Here is a 13,943-nt window from a genome sequence, read left to right as displayed (position 1 = left end):
GAGAGAGAGAGAGAGAGAGAGAGAGAGAGAGAGATTGAGATTAAAAGATTGAGATTAAAAGAGACAGGCGTCTATTGGGGACTCGGCTATTATTTGAAGTTTTACGGTACATCCGATAAGGTGCTTAGCATTCGTTCAAAACTTACCTTTTTTGTCGACTACCTCGTCATTTTTATAGCCAAATACCCTCGGTATCATTTTGCCAACTGGCGCGTTGTTGCTTGTTGCGCTTCATTGGTTGTCTTGCAATGTGCCTGCTTACGCAGTTTCACACATACTCCGTGTGCAGTGCGTATGCGGTGCGTGTTGCGGTGCGTGTTGCAGTGCGTATGCGGTGCAAGACCAGCACGCGCAATAGTGCTTTCACATATGCTGTGTTTGCAGTGCGTGATCCGCAGCTGTACCACAAATACATACTCACTATTTGTATTTCAAATCCAGAAGTTATTAGCAACTTTTATTTAAAAAAAGTTTTTTTGTCAGCATTGCGATTCTCTTTGTACACACGTATACACTCTTTAATAGACGTATTCACGTTTAAATACAATTTAAACAACGTATTATTTAATGCATTACTCTTATATAATTATATATTAAGTTGCTCAAGCAAGTGGTAAAATATTTAACCATGTACTTATATTAAAATCGCATAGCCTACATTTTAAATTAAAACTTAAAATTGACAAAAACAGCACACTCATACTCTTTCTTTTGCATAATTTAAATCTTTATACAATAAATCTTGCATGTCACAAAGAACTTGTTTTTCCACCTCCACGAATGAGACGAGTGTTCATTATGTTGCCTTGTTGAAATATGTATTTTCCCTTGATTTACCCCGGTCTTAACGTCTCAGCATTGCGATTCTCTTTGTACACCTATACACTCTTTAATAGACATATTCACGTTTAAACACAATTTAAACAACGTAGGCCTATTATTCAATGCATTACTTCTACTTATATTAAGTTCCTAAAGCAAGTGGTCAAATATTTAACCATGTAGGCTACTTATAAAAAACAGCCGACTCTCATGCCTTTTCTTTTATATTTAAATTAATACAATAAATCTCGCATGTCACAAGGAACATGTTTTTCCACCTCCACGAATGAGACGAGTGTCGTTCAACTTCATTATGTCGCCTTGTTGAGGTAAATTGTAGTTTTCCTTGCTTTACCCTGGTCTTAAAGTGAAAATAGTATTTAATTAAATACATTTATGGTGAGATTACTACATTTTATTAAATTAATCGCATTTATGGTGAAATTACTACATTTTTAGGTCAATCTGTCTGTGTTCATTTTGACCATGAAACATGCGCTGTCACTTTAATTCCGCGTTTGCAGCACAGCAGAAATAGACTCGGTGCGGAAACGATCTCTGCACTGCTGTATACGCACCGCAACTGGAACGGATCGACGGACTGCAACCGCGTGCAGTGTGAAAGCTCTGACCTGTTAACATGGGTACGGAAAAAAATACGCACCGCTGGCGCATACGCACTGCAAACGGAGTATGCGTGAAACGGGCATTAGATGCTGTCGAATCAAAACAACGTGGGACTACAGTGATTGGATGTCCTGCAGGCAGCGCGCGCGCTCTCTGCATGCATACAGGTGGTGCACATCTTTTTCACAGATGCAGATAAACTGAGAGCGGCGCGGCCGTGTGGACATTTTTTTCCCCAGTTTTCATGGGAAGTAGCAAGTCTTCTCGAGTCAAAAGGCGCAAGTCCAAGTGAAGTCACGAGTCATTGATGTTAAAGTCCAAGTCGAGTTGCAAGTCTTTGTACATTTTGTCGAGTCGAGTCTGAAGTCATCAAATTCATGACTCGAGTCTGACTCGAGTCCAAGTCACATGACTCGAGTCCACACCTCTGCGCAGAACTCTCCGCACACATACTCATCTGAGACGCGAGCACACACACACAAACTCTCCGCGCACATACTCATCTGAGACGCGAGCACACACACACACACAAACTCGCGCACATACTCATCTGAGACGCGAGCACACACACACACACACACACACACAAACTATCCGCGCACATACTCATCTGAGACGCGAGCACACACACACACAAACTCTCCGCGCACATACACATCTGAGACGCGAGCACACGCACACACACAAACTCGCGCACATACTCATCTGAGACGCGAGCACGCACACACACTCTCCGCGCACATACTCATATAGACGGCGCCTCATAAATAGATCGATCTCTGCAACGTATTGAAGCGCGCGTCCGAGTGAAGAAAGTGCGGTGTGCTCGAGCCACTGTATCCGCGCCACTGATCGCAGCGGCAACGAGCACTTTGATCACTTGATTTAAAAAACACAGTTCAGCGATAGATTGTCTCTTATTTAACAAACGAACTAAATGAATGCTCTGCTGGTTAACTGGAGATGTTTTGTTATTGGATCATTTGTGCCGCGAGATGTTTTATAGGGGGCGGTGAAAAAAGTCAGGCACCGAAATCAGGCACCGAAAGTTTCGTTCTTATTCGGTCTCGATACTACCGTTTACGTCAGAACCGGTTCCCTATTCGAACCGGGTTTCGGTACCCAACCCTAATTGTGTATATATTTTGCTTTATTAAAAATAAAGTTGTCCTCCAAAGAGGGGGGGTGGTGGGGGGCCAAAAAAAAAAAAAGAAGATGATGATGTCATGCACATGCGCATTACATGTTCAGTGTTTCATTGCCATCTAATGGCCTGGCAGCAGAACACAGGTTTTTTGGTCGTTTTCACGGATCTGTGTGAATGGGGATCGTTTTGACAATGGTGTCTGTACGTGGAAAACTCAAAGGAAAATCTTCTCCGGTTTAAGCATATCATTGTCGTGTAAACGTGTCTTTAATGTCTTCTTTAATCTTCAATTGATTCCGTCCAATGCTGTGGATGGAAGTCAGCTAAGTTTAATAATGGTCAATCATCACTCAATTAATCAGTTAATTATCTCATTACATTTACATGTATTCATTTAGCTGACGCTTTTATCCAAAGCGACTTACAATTGCTATATATGTCAGAGGTCGCACGCCTCTGGAGCAAATAGGGGTTAACCCTCTGGGGACCAAAAAACGCTTTTTTTAGCAATGAAAATAAACACTAAATGCTCTGTTAATTTTGATCTTTCATTTTCGTGTAATACATCAATCGATCCTGTTCAGTTTCTATTTTTTTTCTGTATATTCACAATAAAAATAAAGTGTTTTGCTTTTTGACAAATAAAGAAACTTTAACATGATGCGATTTCTGCCTTCTCTCTGTCAGTGAACTCCCGTTTGAAACGCGTTCGAAAATGATCTATAACTCTGCGAAAATTCAGTCAAACAGGCAAACAGACCCACGGGCATAAAGCTTGAGATCGCAGCTTTTAAATGAAGTAATTTATATAAAAAACAAATATTATCAGCTTCTGTAATCTGTATAAAAAGAGAGCGACTCCAGTCGAGCTCATTACGAGCCATTCAAAAGTAATTTGACCACGCCCCGGAGAGCGCGTGCTATTCAAACGCAAATTCTGAGAACCATTTCAGTCTGTGAAACGCCCCCACATCAGCTGTAAACAAAGAGGCATAATATAGCCTACCTTATGGAGAAAATTTTCCGTGCTGATATGAGGAGCAGATCCCGCTGAGGAGTGAGGTAGGCTAAGTTATCCTTTCTCAAGTGTTAATGTGGAATAACGTTATGGAATAACGTTGTAGGCTTATGTAAACAAAAAGATGAATCGCGTTTCTATAATATGAATCGCGTTTCTGTGAGATGAATGAAGGGTACATATTTGTAAAGACTGTTTAGCCTAAATATGAATCGCGTTTCTGTGAGATGAATGAAGGGTACATATTTGTAAAGACTGTTTAGCCTAAAATGAATCGCGTTTCTGTGAGATGAATGAAGGGTACATATTTGTAAAGAGTGTTTAGCCTAAATATGAATCGCGCGTCTGTGTGTGAAAGAATAAACTGCTTTTACAGTTACAGTTACTGCGTTACAGTCAGGCGAAGTATGAAAGACAACATTTTGTTGACTAGATTTGGGTACAGTTTTTACTGTAGAATATACTGTCACATCAAATAAGCTTTTCTGCTCATATATATAAAATACTATTTTGTCAAAAATAAAGTCATAGACTAAGATGTTCCAATGTTGGCTATATTCAAACTAATGAATACATATGATAAAATGTAGGCCTATAATCTTTTTTTTTTTTTTTTTACAAAGAAAGAGTACTTTTTTGCAGAAATATTGCTGAAATTGTAATTATTGTTGTAATTGTAACCTTTTTAATAAAATAGCAAAACATATTTACAAGATAGATGTAAGCAAAATCTTAAATGGTCAATATAAGTCTTCTTCAAAATATATATTTTGTCCTTGCATTGTGGCTCAGTCAGTGTCACACCTGAATGAATGGCTAATTATGCAGAGTCATTATGCAGAGTGGGTGGGACTAAGGTGTAAACTACTCCTCCCCCTCGCATATTGGCTTTCCAAGCAAAACCTGTTTTACACCATTTAAATCAATGTATTTTTTTTTTGTGAACGATAAAGCAAGACTATTTTCACATAATTTTGAAGCTAGAACTGAAAGGGACAACATCCATTAGTCAAAAGTCTTGTGGGCACATATTTTGTATGAGTCTTATTTCAGCAACTTTCATTTTTATTTTTTTAAATAACCACGCATAAACATTATTCTCTTAAAAATACAAACATCTACATACATGTTGCTCGCATATTATGGTAGGCCTGTTTGTGCTATATAGAGTGAATTTACACCTTTGCCATTAACATGTTTATAAATAACTGAAAAAAGCACAAATGTCAGAGCATGTCAGAACATCTCAAGGGCCCCAAAAACAGCTTGGTCCCCAGAGGGTTAAGTGTCTTTCTCAGGGACACATTGGTGTCTCACAGTGGATTCAAACCCGGGTCTCTCACACCAAAGGTATGTGTCTTATCCATTGCGCCACTCCCACCTCATTAACTCCAACACTGATTCAGTTACATGTAGTGTGCACACTGAGCAGTGTTCATTTCATCTGGATAACCCATGTGGGGCCTACATGAAAACTGAGAACAAAACTGACTGAGCCCCAGTTAGAAAGTCCACATGTCGGCCCCTCATAGCTGTGCTGGCTGGGAATCTTATTTTTAGCAAACATAGCTATATTTTTTGATCACCACATAATATCATTCATATTGTGATATACAATTTTGGTAATATCATCCACTCCTATCATTGTTGAGGGTTTTAAATATTTATTTAATATTTAATTTGAATTTTTATATTAATATTTAATTTCAATATATTTGAAAATCAAGGAATCGTTTTATTCAGTTACCATGAAACAGCACTGTGCTCTGTGTTTGAAAATTATAAAGGTAATTGAAACAGACCCATCAAGTTATATTTTTGTAATTTGCATCTGTACCTGCTCTTAATGATATTTTCACTCTGGAAACGGAAGGGAATAGGCTGCATTGGCTCACTTTATATGAATGAGCAATTTCTGTCATTTAAAGAGTTCCAATCAAAGTATGAGCTACCAAATTCTCACTTTTTTAGATATCTGCAAATTAGAGACTATGTCAGAAAGTATTTCCCCGACTTTGAACAATTTAATAAAGCACGACAAATTAGAGGAAACAAACAGATTTAAAGCCGGAAACTCCAAAGCGGTGTCATATTTCTATAATATATTAATTGATCTGCTGGATAGCGACACAACTACAATTAGGAAAGCATGGGAGGAGGATTTAGGTTACGCCATGAGGATGCAAAATGGGAGGAATGCCTACAAAACATACATGATTGCTCGATTAATACTAGACACAACTTAATCCAATTCAAATCTTTACATAGAGTATACATGTGTAAAACTAAATTGCATAAGATTTTCCCTGAAGTATCACCGGTATGTAATAAATGCAAGGTTGCAGAAGGTACACTTCTACATTCATTATGGACATGTTGCAACCTTCACAAGTACTGGATTGATATTTTCGACCTACTTTCAAAAGTGTATAAAAAAGAGATAGCTCCAGATCCGATGATTGCCATTTTTGGGGTGATTTCAGTACCTTCTTTCAGTAAATTTGAAAAACAGGGTATTTCTTTATTTATGGTTCTTGCAAAAAGACTGATTCTTCAGAGGTGGAAACTGGATATTGTTCCAACATTTGATGTGCTGCAAAGTGAGCTAGTGAACATTATTCATATTGAGAAGTTATGATTCATCAATAACGACAAGCTAGAAATATTTAGGAAAATATGGAAGCCTGTATTAGATTACTTTGGAATGTGATAAATATGTACTGGGTCTTATATTTCATTACATATTTGTAACTCTTAATTTACTCATCTGTTGTTACCACTGTGATCTGTATGGAACTCCTCTATTCTATGTATCAGGAATACTTATCTGTAACTAGAGTTGCTTCACTTTTATGTATTTGGTATACCGTGCTAATGTTTCCATTTTGGAAAAAAATAATGAATAAAAAAATGTCACATTTATTATTTTTTTGCATCTGTATGATGTAATACAGGACTTTTTGAAAAAGAAAAAGAAAAATACTCACCCACACATCAAGCATGCAGAGATCATGAAGCAACCATCCAAATGACCATATATCACTAAAACAGACGATGCATGACAATGAAAATTAAGAAGCATAGTGTACTCAGTTGATAAATTAAAGTTTTTTTTTTTTTTTTTGACAATTAAAATAATCAACCTTCCAGTAAAGAACTTAAGGGAATTGTAACTTTTAACATTTTAACAAGCATTTTATAATGCGGAACAGAATAATATGTTATATACATTAAATTATCCAATACCTCTTGTAATTATATTTCTCCTGATAAACTTCTGGGCTGATGTAGAGATTGGCATCCACAACTGATTTAGCATAATCATCAGCTCTGCAGAGGAAAAAACAATGTAAACTCAAATCTATAAAAGTCCAGGGCCCGTATTCATAAAAATTCTAAGAATCCTCTTAGAAAACTCTTAATTTAGCTTAAAAACTTTTACGTAGGAGTCTTAGCTTAAAAGCGATTCGGGACCGATCTGAGAGCAACTCTGAGTAAGGAAAAGACAAAAACTTTCATCTTAGTGAGGAGGCGGGGTTGCCCCCGTTTCTATGTATGACACAATCTTTTGAAGACTGTGATTGGTTGGTTGTCCAAGAAAAAAAAAAAGTGATTTTAAGTATAGGGTCTATTCTAAGCCTTCACTTTGAAATTACATACGTAATTTTTTCCTATTTGACCGTTCTCACACACACACACACACACACACACACACACACACACACACACACACACACACACACACACATTATATATGTGTATATAAATCCTTTTTTTTCATTTACCATGCAGTTAATTTCCTATAAGGTATTTGATTGGAAAGAGTGGAACAATTTGTATCATTCTAAGCCAATTACACTGATTGCTGGCATGTCTATTTAAGTGGTGGTTTGAATGCTGGTTTTAATATATCAAACATGGAATTTTCCCAGTTGCCAAATATCGTGATGTAGTGATTACTTTCATTTCTGGCGCTATGGCATTTCTGTGCTGTGTCGGAGATGTTAGCATGTCTCTAATAAGATCAGTCACAAACATGATCCCTGCACAATCTAATCTATAGCGTCTTATTAACTCACTGTTATTCATTGTCTGCAACACATTTCTTCTCCCTCTTCGTCTTTCTGCCATTTTCTCCTCTGCTAAAGAAACTCTTAAGCCTCTTAAAAGTCCTCGTCCGTGCTCCTAACAATTTTGACCTTAAGACCTCTTTTAAGGGTTAAGATGCTTTCTGAATTACTTTTTTCTTTACTAGGATTTTTTTCTTTAATTTTAAGAGTAAACGCCCACATTTCTAAGAATTTTCTTAGAATTTTGTCACTAGGAGCTACTCTTTGCATTAAGATTTTTTATGAATACGGGCCCAGGGCTTTTGGTTTTGGCCAAGAATTTTCATTTTTATCCATCACTAGATCATATTTTTGTTATTAGTTTACCTGTCCAATGCCTTTGAGCATCCAAAATCTCCTAGATTGATGTAACCATCTTCAGTCAGAAATACATTCTACAATGACAACAGAAATCTCATAAATCTTACAGATTTGACTTGATATGAGATATGATTAACTGAGCTTTATCAGTGAATACCTGAGGTTTAATATCTCTATGAATAATGTTCTTCTCATAGAGATACTGCAGAGCCAGACAAATCTGAACCAACCAGTCAAGGATCTGCGCACATGGAGAAATCTCAATGTGTGAGTGAGTGTGTGTTTTTTAATAAAGTAAATATTGTTTCATTTTAATTGTAAAAACAGAAAGGTTTTCTGTGATTGGTGTTAGATTATAATATTTATAAATTATATTAAAACAATAGATATCTGTGTAATGTCCCCATTTAGACAGCTACATAAGTGTGTGTGTGTGTGTGTGACCTGGCAGCCCCCTGGAACTCCACCTTCCATCTGGTTGTCTAGAGTTCATCTCCCGCCACTGGATATTGGATTCTGGAGTGAAGCTGTGGAGATAGGGTCTGCGCCCCCCTCTCTTCACATTAATCCACTCTCTGCGTATGCTATCACTTCACCGTACAAGCCCTTCGGCGCCTGGGTAAATGTGACGGAGGCAGGTCTTGGACTGGCAGCCTCTAGCCTGAGCCCTGCACGGGGGCAGCACAAGCATGATGGTCGTTGTGTGGATGGGTTGGAACAGCGTCCACCTTCGGCAGCTTCTTGTGTGACTGAGCAGCCCTCTTCAGGGTCCGCACTGCTCACCCCCTGCCGGGGGGAGGGTCTAGAAAAGGTGACCCAAACATTGCCCATTCCCTACACTCCTAGGCGGCCCACCGCTGTCGTCAAGGCATCCCATTACGCGGTCGAAAATATAAATCTAAACTATTAATTTTGGCTACATGGAACGTACGCAAACTTCTTGATGTACAGATTAGAACTGACCGACCCTGCAGGCGCAGTGCCTAGCGAGCGAGCTAAACAAATACAACATCGACATCGCAGCTTTGAGTGAGACCCGGCTCGCAGGAGAGGACTTGCGAAGATACCTGCCATCTACATGGAGTAGGTTTTGCTATTAACCCTCTGGGGACCAAAAACGCGCCCGCGCGTTTTGCTCGTTTTTTTTTTTTAGCAATGAAAATAAACACTAAATGCTCTGTTAATTTTGATCTTTCATTTTCGTGTAATACATCAATCGATCCTGTTCAGTTTCTATTTTTTTTCTGTATACTCACAATAAAAATAAAGTGTTTTGCTTTTTGACAAATAAAGAAAAATTAACATGATGCGATTTCTGCCTTCTCTCTGTCAGTAAACTCCCGTTTGAAACGCTTTCGAAAATTATCTATAACTCCGCGAAAATTCAGTCAAACAGGCAAACAGACCCACGGGCATAAAGCTTGAGATCGCAGCTTTTAAATGAAGTCATTTATATAAAAAACAAATATTCTTAGTTTCTGTAATCTGTATACAAAGAGAGCGACTCCAGTCGACCTCATTACGAGATGATTCACAGTAATGTGACCACTCCCCGGAGAGCGAGTGCTTTTCAAATGCAAATTCCGAGAACCATTTCAGATCTGTGAAACGCCCACATCAGCTGTAAACAAAGCGCGTCGCGAGTGAGACATTATAGCCTTTATGGAGAAAAGTTTCCACAGTGCTGATGAGGAGAAATATCTCCTGATATGAGCAGCAGATCGCGCTGAGGAGTGAGGTAGGCTGTTTTCTTTTCTCAAGTGTGGAATAACGTTATGGAATAACGTTAGTGTAGGCCTATGTAAACCGCAAAAAGATGAATCGCATTTCTATAATATGACTCGCGTTTCTGTGAGATGAATGAAGGGTACATATTTGTAAAGAGTGTTTAGCCTAAATATGAATCGCGCGTCTGTGTGTGAAAGAATAAACTGCTTTGCTATAGCCTACTGAGATGAGTAAAATCGACTGGAATATGTTGAAATAAAATGTATTTGTATAAGCAACGTAAATGAACATTTATATGCCCTGATATTTCAATAAAACAACGTTAGTCAGGCGTTAGTCACACTATTTTTGTCAAAAATAAAGTCATAGACTAAGATGTTAGATGTTCCATTGTTGGCTATATTCAAACTAATGAATACATATGATAAAATGTAGGCCTATAATCTTTTTTTTCTTTCTTTTTTTTTTTTTACAAAGAAAGAGTACACTTGAAATATTGTTGAAATTGTAATTATTGTTGTAATTGTAACATTTTTAATAAAATAGCTAAACATATTTACAAGATAGATGTAAGCGAAATCTTAAATGGTCAATATAAGTATTCTTCTAAATACATTGTCCTTGCATTGTGGCTCAGTCAGTGTCACACCTGAATGAATGGCTATTCAGAGTCATTATGCAGAGTGGGTGGGACATCCCAGGTGTAAACTACTCCTTCACGCCCCCCTCGCATATTGGCTTTCCAAGCAAAACCTGTTTTACACCATTTAAATCAATGTATTTTTTTTTTGTGAACGATAAAGCAAGACTATTTTCACATAATTTTGAAGCCAGTACTCAAAGGTACAACATCAATTAGACAAAAGTCTTGTGGACACATATTTAATATGTGTTTTGTGGTCTTAATTCAGCCACTTTCATTTTTATTTTTTCCAATAACCACGCATAAACATTATTCTCTTAAAAATACAAACATCTACATACACATTGCGCGCATATTTTGGTAGCCCTGTTTGTGCTATATAGAGTGATTTTACACCTTTGCCATTAACATGTTTATAAATAACTGAAAAAAGCACAAATTTCAAGGCATGTCAGAACATCTCAAGGGCTCCAAAAACACCTTGGTCCCCAGAGGGTTAAAAGCAGACTGCTACAGAACATCCCAGAGTCTCCTGTGGGAATCAATGAGCGGCTGATGACTTGGCGCATTCCCCTTTGCAACCTTGATAAGCGCTTATGCACCAACTCTGGATGCTGAAGAAAGCATCAAAGACGCCTTTTACGAGTCTCTTGACACAGCTCTTCACAAAGCTCAAAGAGACTTCAATGCCAGAGTAGGCACCAGCAACATGCTCTGGCCTGGGGTAATCGGGAAACATGGATTAGGCAACATGAACAGGAACGGCCTGCGACTCCTCTCCCTCTGCTCTGAGCACAAACTGGTCATAGACAACACAACTTTCCAAATGAAAATAAATACAAAGCATCATGGATGCACCCCAGATCAAAACACTGGCACCTACTAGACTACATTATAACCCGGCAACAAGATCTACATGAAATCTCCATCACCCGAGCAATGCATGGGGCGGAGTGCTGGACAGATCATCGGCTGATCAGATCCAAGATACACCTAAAGGTCCGACCTCAACACACCAGGCACCAACCCTCAAGACGGCTCAACTCTCGAGCCCTAAAATCCCCTGACATCACTGCATCGTACTGTCGCTGCTTGGCTAATAACCTTTCGTCTGCTCTCACTCGTCCCCTACACTATACAGCTGAAAGCGCATGGGCTAACCTTAGCTCATCTATACAACAAGCCACTTCTGACACAATTGGTTTCACTTCCAAATGTCACCAGGACTGGTTTGACAACAGCTCCCACAAAATACTCAACCTTCTGGAGGAGAAACGTAAAGCCCTCTCTGCCCACCTCTCCAATCCACAATCTCCCTCTTTACGCTCACACTGGAGTAATATCCATGCTGAGGTGCAACGACGGCTTCGTATAATGGAGAATGACTGGTGGCTTATGGCCCATGAAATCCAAGGTTATGCGGACACCAACAACTCTCAAGCTTTTCACGATGCAATAAAATCACTATATGGACCCCAAAAACGCAGAATCACCCCTATCGATCTACAGACGGCACAATTCTGCACAAGGACAAACAAGAAATTATTGAGCGTTGGGCTGAATATTTTAACACCCTCCTTAACCAAAACAATCCAACTGACCCCAGTGTGTCCTGCAGCGCCTCCTTGGACTCCCTACCGCAGGCATATTCAGTGTCTCGAGGGCTTTCACATCAGATGCCTTCAGCGCATACTAGGTGTCACATGGAAAGGCAAAATCCCCTACACGGACATTCTACAGTGCACCAACTCCAGCAGCATGGAGGTAACCCTTGCTAGGCGGCAACTGCGATGGGTTGGACATGTTATCCGCATGCCCTCCAACCGCCTACCCCGGCAGGTCCTCTATAGGCAGATATACGCAGCCAACAGGAGACCTGGGGGTCCGAAACATCGCTACAAGGACCACCTTAAGTCGACCCTGAAAAGCTGTGGCATCAACCCTGGAGTCCTGGAAACAACAGCTGCCAACCGCCAGGCATGAAGCTCTGCATGTGGTCTGGGTCTGGGGGCCCAACAGATTGAATCACAGTGCGCCCAACACAGAACTGTGCTACGTCAGTGCAGACACCAACGCGCCCAGCCACAACTGCACCCACCCTCAGATTCAGCACTCACATGTCCCGACTGCAGCAGGACATGTGGCTCCCGGATTGGGCTTCACAGCCACCTTCAATGGCACCGCCGACAGCAGCGGCTGCCTCAACACTCCAACAACATATTCTAGAAGTGACATCATCTTCAAAATCGATGGACTGCATAAGAAGAAGAAGTGTGTGTGTGTCCACAAGTGTTGTATTTTATCATATCATACTAAATCATGTTTTTAAATCAAAAAGTTTGGAAAGTTTTATGTGAGGGTTGTTTAAAGGTCAGAGAATAGAATATACAGAATGTCTGCATAAGAAACTCACCTGTTTTTCTTCAAAAACACCTTTCTGTTTTTTCATCACTTTGGAAAGATCACCTCCTTCACAATACTCCATCACAATATAAAAGTGTCCGGCGTCTTTATCTAAATAAGTCAACATCCAGTCAGACAAAATGTTTAACTCATAGTGTATTAAAAGCGCTTCATTTTCAGACAGCTATACAAATGTTTTTGTTTAGTTAAAGGAACTGTATGTAAGAAATGTGTTTCAATTAATCATAAAATGTCCCTGATATGTCACTAGACATTAAGAAATCATGTTCATTTCAAATACTTATATCACTGACAACAGTAGTCCGGCCAGGATATTGTCATTTAAAAGTGAAGTTGCAGCCCTCAACTGATGTTGATGTTGTCATGTTGTGTTTTGGCCTGATGCCCCACCCTCCACCTATCTACCAATCACAAAGTCAGTAGTGTTTCGGCATCCGGGTTGCCAGCTCTGCTCTAGTTACCACAGCTGCAGCTACAAACGTGTCGGATAAAAAAATGTCTAACGTTACGAAACCTAAAAGACCTCGTTATGAATCCGAAATACGTCGTGACAAAGTCCGAAATAAAACAAGGAAAAAAAAACGTACTGTGTAGGACTCGTCACTTGCCATTGGAAGCTCTTGTAGCAGCCTACATTCCTGCTGGATCCTGCAGCCTATCTGGCAACCTCGAGTCATGGGGGAGGGGGAGGGGGAGGGGATACATCGCTCTACAGTAATTTGAAAGTGATTGCAGTACCAGTTTTGGCCACAATCTTACATATGGTTCCTTTAACTATAATAATTTTGCATTATTATTTGTAATGATCAAAAAGCATGTGTGCATATTAAAGCGTGCATATTAGCTGCCTGGTTGTTTCTATATTCACTACAGATTTAGAATAGAATATTTGAATTAGTGCTGTCAATCGATTAAAACATAAAAAATAAAAAATTCTGCGATTAATCACAATTAATCGCAATAAAAAGAAATGTTTAAGAATACGTTTAAGAATACGTTTTTAATATATTTTATAATGTGATAATTTCACAGTTAATCAAATTAATGTAGAAACAACATAAAGACAGTATATTTTACTTTTACTTGTTTAATGGCATATTTTTA

General features: G+C 39.1%; 1 protein-coding gene across 3 annotated transcripts in view; it reads right to left on the bottom strand.

Annotated features, from left to right (window-relative positions):
- Positions 1-13,943, bottom strand: part of LOC309492437 (uncharacterized protein) — a 49,295-nt gene that overhangs the window by 9,833 nt on the left and 25,519 nt on the right. For 2 of the 3 annotated variants that reach the window (XM_082161411.1, XM_082161412.1), the window contains exons 5-9: positions 12,829-12,929; positions 8,202-8,285; positions 8,051-8,118; positions 6,861-6,944; positions 6,602-6,656 (exon numbers count right to left, since the gene is read on the bottom strand). In XM_082161411.1, the coding sequence (XP_082017537.1) occupies positions 6,602-6,656; positions 6,861-6,944; positions 8,051-8,118; positions 8,202-8,285; positions 12,829-12,929 (392 nt within the window). The remainder of the gene's footprint in view (positions 1-6,601; positions 6,657-6,860; positions 6,945-8,050; positions 8,119-8,201; positions 8,286-12,828; positions 12,930-13,943) is intronic. The other variant, XM_082161413.1, reaches the window with a different exon arrangement.

This window comes from Leuciscus leuciscus (assembly GCF_965113295.1).
Source record: "Leuciscus leuciscus genome assembly, chromosome: 2".
NCBI classification, from domain to species: Eukaryota; Metazoa; Chordata; class Actinopteri; order Cypriniformes; family Leuciscidae; genus Leuciscus; species Leuciscus leuciscus.
This window is presented reverse-complemented; position numbering and strand designations above follow the sequence as displayed.